Genomic DNA, 7,448 nt, shown 5'->3' with positions numbered 1-7,448 from the left:
AATTGTTTGGTAAGCATGCAATATTGATATATTTCGTTTTGGATAATTGATTATGTAATATATTTATTTGAGTTGACATAAATAATTATGGTAGGGACGGGTAGATTTACAAATGGAAGCTAAATTAAGTGATGAAATTATTTAACATTATAATATAAAGTTGAGAGTATTTTTTTAATATATATATTTTTATTGCAATAAGGAGAGAAAAATTTAATACGAAATTCGAAGGTCGAAGTATCATGTCTCTATCACATAGTCATGTCTCCGGCTACAATTGAAAGAGCTAATTAATGAGTCCGCATTAATTATATTAAATTTATATTATTTAAAAATCGTAAAAAATAACGGTTTATTTTTTAATAACAATTCAATTATTGTGGTTTTTTTTTTGGAAAAATGTTAGAATCTTATTTTACATTTTAAAGAGAGATTTAATTGAATTGGCCTCCGATATTTTTATCTAACTTATTGAACCGGTCTGTCCTATTCAATTTTTTTTTAAATGGTAATTAGAATTCAATAATAGGAAATAATAATAATAAATGATAAAAGAATGCATGCCTAATAAATAAAAACAAAAGGCAACGCAATTCACACATACTCACATAGTAGTGTAGATTAAGAGAAAAATATTATAATTGTTGGTTATAGGCACACTACTCTTGGAAGTGGGGTACCCTAAACTTTTCATATGGTTCACGACCAAACCCATATTTGTGTTTGGCGCGTGCATTACAGCAGGTGCATGATATAAGCATGAAGTGAGATTGTCACCATTGTTTTTTTTTTCTTTTTTCTTTTTCTATTGGATAAAATTAGGGAAAGCTCCTTTTTTGTTATTATTCAAACAATAGTATTTTTTTAAATATTGGTGGTCAATTTATCAAATTAAATCATGTAACTATTTTTTGATGAAATGTTATCGGTATGGCACATATATTCTAAATAATATATAAAATTAATATAAAATAAGAAATTAACAAAATATGTATTTTCAATAAACAAATTAACTTAGTCATCCACTACTATGACTAAACTGATAAAAATACCATTAAAAGTAATGCTAACAATTTGATTCATCAATTTTATTCATCAGGACAAATAAAAAAGAGAGTTTGATTAATTAAAATAAGACTTAATTTTATATGTAAAGTTATTTGTATGATGTTTAGTTCATATTTTAAAAAATAACAATATGTATATATATATATATATATATATATATATATATATATATAATTAGATTTATATGATTTTTTTATAATTTTATAATTACTCCTTTAATGGTAGACTAATTTATTATAAAAATAAATTAAGACATTAAAACTATTTATATTTTTATTAATAAAATATTTCATTTTTTGTTTATTCAAACTTAGGCAATACTATAAAAATTTACAAAATTTATGAACTGAGTAATTTCTATTATGTTATTTAGTCTTTAAATAAATTTCCTTATTATTTAAATTAAAATAGAAAAAATTACATTATTTTTTAAAAGAGCAAAAATTTATTTTTAAAAATAAAATAGAAAAAACTACATTATTTTAAAAAAAATAAATTATTCTCTTACTAGTTTATCAGAGGAAATATATATGTGAGCGGAGCGGGATTCGAGAGCCGCTTGTCCAGACTTATGGCAGAACTCTATTCTGGAAAGATTTGTAAAAATATGGAGTCACTACCTAATTCAGCTAGGAATGCCTTTTATACCGACTGGATAACCTCACTCGCTTATGGGTAAGATTATCGTACGCCGGATCAAAATGCTGAGTTCGTTGGACATTACCAAAATTCTTAAATTTGACTTATCAAATACATCAAATATTTGCATGACATATCTGGTTATCTCATCTCAACATAAAAAAAGCAGTACACAGGTTATAATACTGGAATATAAATAAGTATGAAAGCGTGTAAACACCAAACTCGCATATGACTGAATCTAAACTAGTATTTGAGGCAAATGATGCTTACCCCTAAGCATACATCTAAACATGGAGATTTCTATCAAGTAATCGAGTAATGAATGGTCTGGAGCAATTTACATGCACAAAGCCTAAACTCGCATATGAACGTTTTCATTAGTTCAGAAGTTTAGTAATAAGGGGATCTAAATTGGAGTGCCATCGGTAATATTAGCCTAAATATTCAATTTCGTATGAGCATTTTTGTAAATGATTTTTTTCTTTCAGATAGTTATTATTAAAAGATCCCAATAAAATAAGAGAGAATATGAGCATTAGGACACTCATCTCCCTCATATTATATCAGCAATTAAGCTGGCTCCAACAGTAATAACAGATACCGTTACTTAGAAGTATCCCGCCGCCTTGGAGAATTAGATTTAACACTATAATATATTATTACTCTTCCTCTTCATCTTCCTATATATATCCACCCCTTGTGTTTTTGATGATGATCATCACTTGTATATATTCAACCCTTCCTTCTTTTTCACGTCACTTAATTCTAATCCTTCTCTCTCTTTTTCTTGCCCTATAAATCTCACACATCTCCTAAAACCTTCTTCATCACTGTTTATTCTTCTTCTTCTTCTTTAAAATATTTTAATTATTTGCATAATAATTCAAGATGAGCGGCGATAATCATGTTAATCTCCCACCCGGGTTTCGATTTTATCCGACTGAGGAAGAGCTCGTCGTTCATTTTCTTCAGCGTAAGGCCGCGCTTCTACCTTGTCATCCCGATGTCATCCCTGATCTTGATCTTTATCCTTATGATCCATGGGAACTTGATGGTATTCATTTTTTCCTTTCTTTTCTTTCTTTAATCTCTAATTAATCCTTTTAAAAGCACAAGAATATACGTATATTTTGTGGGTTAAATCTTTTTCTGCCATTAGTCAGCTATAATACTTTTCAATATCATCTTCTTCTATTTTGATAATCGATATTCATTTTTCAAATAACGGAAAGTTATCCGGTTGATTTAGACCGAATTTTTCTATGCGGGAATCTATCTATCAAGTGACATATTAATAATTTATCGGTTATATAGTCAAAATTTATTCTTGATTGCTAGGGTGGCCTCCAATTTTTTTTTTTAAATAAATTACTTAAACATAACAAATTAATTATAGGTAATTATTATGTAGAAATAGTATAGTTGAAACTAACTTTATAGTATTTTTTTGCAGTTACCATCGAACTCCTTACTTGGCATAGTATGATATAAATTATGCGTCATGCACTATATCATATGCAAACAAAAAAATAATCAAACTTTAATTTTTTCTATAAAAATATTATATAAATATAAAGTTTATTTTTTTTTTAAAATATTTAGCAGTAAAAAATTCCGTGCTATACATATTCTTATATTATTAATGATATGATTGATCTTTTATTTGGGACGTGATAGGTAAGGCATTAGCGGAGGGAAAGCAATGGTACTACTATAGCCGTAGGACACAAAATAGGATAACTGAAAATGGATATTGGAAGACAATAGGCATTGAAGAACCTGTTCTTACCAATGCCAACAAGAGAGTTGGCATCAAAAAATATTCAGTATTTTACGTTGGAGAAGAGCCAACACAATGGATAATGGAAGAGTACCGTCTTTCGTCATCGGATTCTGCTTCGAGTAGTAGATCATCCAAAAGAAGAGGACAGACAAAATTAGTAAGTCCGATTGAATATATTTGTGGTTACCCTACATAATATATAATTATCGACATTAAATTTTTGATAACCAACACTCGTTCTTTATAAAACAGAAAGTTATTCGATCAATTCAGATCAAATTTTACTAATTCAGGAAATGAATTGTGCATGTGCCACATGTCCCACTCATTACCATATAGACAAAAATTGGTTAGAACACTTTTGAAAAGAAATGTTAGATTATCAAAATATAACAAATTAAATATCGATTGCCGTTAAAGTGCACTCAATTAACTATATGGGATTATCAACTTTTTTCATTGATAATATAATATATGATGTAATTGAATTAATCATAATCTTACATGTGAAACTGTTTGCACCTATTTTTTCTTCCATCTTTCATATACAATGAACAATGAAAGATAAAAATTTGTTATATTTAAACTTACATGTCATTTAGTGCATTGAGCTATATCCATTTAGACTTTAAACGAAAACAATTATGGCATTTGACCTAATCTTTTTAGCATAATTCACAACATACATAGCATAATAATAAAATGGGACTAACAATAAAATTTCATTGTCAACTTAGTGCAATTCATGAATAATATGTGAAGTTGATGCATATTAATATTTAATCAACTTGTGCAGGATCGTAGTAAGTGGGTTATTTGTAAAGTATACGAAAGAAATAGTGATGATGAAGATGATGGGTCGACAGAACTCTCATGTTTGGATGAAGTTTTTTTATCATTAGATGATCTTGATGAGATTAGCTTGCCAAATTAGAATCTCTATTCAAGATGTAATGTCGTAGTGATCCTATCCAAGTGTAGGGTTGTAAGTTTTTTATGTGTTTTAATTTACTTAATTTAGTCAGCATCAACTGTAAGTGTAACACAAGTGAAAAGAGCCCGAACGGTTTAATACCCTTTAGGTCCCATTATAATTGTTAAAAGTCTTTTTATACATCGATAGTTCATTAAATAGAGTTTGCTTTTAATTTCATATCATTCTATCTCATTAAAATAGTTCAAATTTATTAAAAAGGTTATATTAAAAGTTAAAAGAAAAATCTAATACAAAATAAAATATTATATCAATAAAAATTATCAATGAAAAATTACATATGCTAAAATTTTATGAGAAAAGTGCATCATTTACCTTTTTTAAAAAATTATTTACAAAAATTCAATTATATATAGTTGTTTTTTAAGTATTTATCAGGTGTAATTTAAGTATTTTTTTGGTTCTTTTTTCTTAATTCTTGTGGATTTTGTCGTACTTTCGACATATTACTACTCATAAATAAACCAAAAGTAAACCGGAAATAAATATAAAATTAACCGATTTAATTTTAAATTACTTTTAAATTTATTAATACAATATTTTTATAAATATTCTTTTTAATATCTCGGGATATTCACTTTTTTTTTACACTCAAATTTTACATTGGTTTAATGATTTTGCACATTCAAATTTTCATATATCATGCTATCTCAATAAAAAAATTGAAATTAGATTAAAATCAGTATCAACCTTCAAAATTAAATTAAAAAATGAGTAGTCTTAAAAAATTAGTTTTATTTTATATTTTAATTAATTTACAAAATACATATAAAAAGATTTGAAATAAAATAAAGAAAAGAGATGGTCACGTGCAAGGATAAGTGGTGGGAGTTTTAGATGGCAAAAACGTGAGATAGAAGTGGAGCCCAACAAGCACTGTAAACTATGCTCAAGCATTCTTCCGTGTGTGCCTTGTTATGTAACCTTTCTGATTTGAACAAAGGGTCAACGCGTCCTCCGAATTTATAAAAGGACCATCTAATTTAATTTATATTTTTTTGAGCAATTAACTTTAAAACTCTTCATATTTGAATCAACAATCTCATAATTTATATTTTTATTTTAAAAAACAGATTTAGGATAATTTTATCATAACAATTAGGGAAATATCTAATTATTTTTTTACATCCCTCACCTCCGATTTGTACGCGTTTTAAAAATACAATTATGGGATTACTTGACCCGAAAATGAAGAGTTTTGGAGTATTTGTTTAAAAAAGTATAAATTGAATTATATGATCTGTGACACAAGTTTAGAGGGCGTGTTGATCGTTCGTTCTTTTTGATTTTGTTGGTTTAGCTTTTGTATGTGTAGATAGTTTGATGGAATTTGGTAATTGTCTTGTATCACAATTCCAAACAAACATATATTCCTGTTTTTTATTACTATGTTGTAAGCATTGTGTCATCCTTATGAAAGCATTCACAAACTTTTTGGTTGCCACGTGTATCGTTTTCCACATACAACATTGTGTATCATTAGATAGCTATGAAAATGTCATGCTTCAAGTGTGGAGCTTTTTGTTCATCATCTTCTATATAATTATAGAGTGGGCCATATTTGACTTAGACTTCTTTTCTAGCAATAAATCAAGGTTTTTATTTTTATGGGGCTAGATTTTATGGAAAAGGGGAAAAAACATAAGTATATGATATCAATGACTTAAAATTTTGAGAACGATTAATCGATACAAAATTTATCGATAATTTGTATAAATCTGTCGATAATTTTATTTACCGACAGATTACAATTTCTAAGGGCGGAGCCGTGGGAGTCAAACTCAGGCGACCGCCGTCCTGCTCTGGCTAGCCGACGTGAAGTGGTGGTGGCCTAGTAACTGGCTACCCCGAGCAAGGACAATGTCCTTGCTCAACCGATGTTGTTGCTTTGTGCAGCAGCAGACGTAGGGTTTAGAAAGTAAAATGGTGGGTCTATTAAACCAAATTGGCCTTTTTCATATTATTATAGTTTTACGTATTTCACACGTGACTCTTAGTGTGACTCGTCAACTAATTATATTTATTGAAAATTAGATAAAATATATTTATATTTAATTAATAATTATTTTTATAATTACAAACTGTGTTTAAATATAAAATATCAAATAATTACTATTAAAATATTAGTTAATTAGGAATACTTTATTTTAATTTATGGAGAATATAAATAGAAAATATCAAATAATAATTAAAACAATAATTTATTTAGAATTTATTTATCTTAATTAAAATTTTAAATAATTAAATTAGGATCAAAATTTGATAAAAATAATACTAATTTAATATAACGTGACTCGTGAATTTAATTTCTATTAGAAAACACAAAGTTAGTAGGAGTTTTTTTTTTAACAGAGAGTTGGAGTTTATTTTTAGTAAAAGAGTATAAACAAAAATACCTAATACAGTTATTAAGAGTTAACTAAGGGGATCAAACAAAGAATTGTAATTAACGGGTCAAATAAGGATATTTAGTTAACATTGAATAACAAACCCTACTCTCTATTTCATTATTGACATTTGGAATTAATATTGTTGATTGATTTCTCTTTATCTTATCAAATAATGATAAAATAGTATAACTAAATATTAAAAGTAGTTTATTTTATTTAATACTCTAAACAATCATTTTAATATAATATTATAAGTAGTATATTTTAATTAGTACTCCAATTCTAACAATTATTTTAAGGAATTATTTTCCAAATACCTGTTTTGGATAAAGTATTTACACCATTTTGACTCATCTTTTTCTCTTATCCTACATTACCTAATAAGCTAACTTATTTACCAAAAATACCCACTATATAAAAAAGTCTTATCTCATTTTAGGTTAAATTTTTACATAACCACCTTTTTTCTTCTCTCTCTTCTCTCTCTTCTTCTCTCTTCTTTTCTTCTTTTTCATTTGATTTTCAGTTTATCTCCTTCGATTACTTTTCCGTTCATCTTTTCCGTTCGTCT

At 27.1% G+C, this 7,448-nt stretch overlaps 1 protein-coding gene across 1 annotated transcript; it reads left to right on the top strand.

The window, feature by feature from the left end:
* Positions 1-2,224: 2,224 nt before the first annotated feature.
* Positions 2,225-4,607, top strand: LOC126680562 (NAC domain-containing protein 104). Its single transcript, XM_050375702.2, has 3 exons — positions 2,225-2,764; positions 3,388-3,650; positions 4,290-4,607. Exons 1-3 carry the CDS (start codon positions 2,599-2,601, stop codon positions 4,425-4,427), a joined length of 567 nt encoding a protein of 188 aa, XP_050231659.1. The 5' UTR covers positions 2,225-2,598; the 3' UTR covers positions 4,428-4,607.
* Positions 4,608-7,448: the final 2,841 nt, after the last annotated feature.

This window comes from Mercurialis annua, linkage group LG5, assembly GCF_937616625.2.
Source record: "Mercurialis annua linkage group LG5, ddMerAnnu1.2, whole genome shotgun sequence".
In the NCBI taxonomy this organism is placed as follows: domain Eukaryota; kingdom Viridiplantae; phylum Streptophyta; class Magnoliopsida; order Malpighiales; family Euphorbiaceae; genus Mercurialis; species Mercurialis annua.
This window is presented reverse-complemented; position numbering and strand designations above follow the sequence as displayed.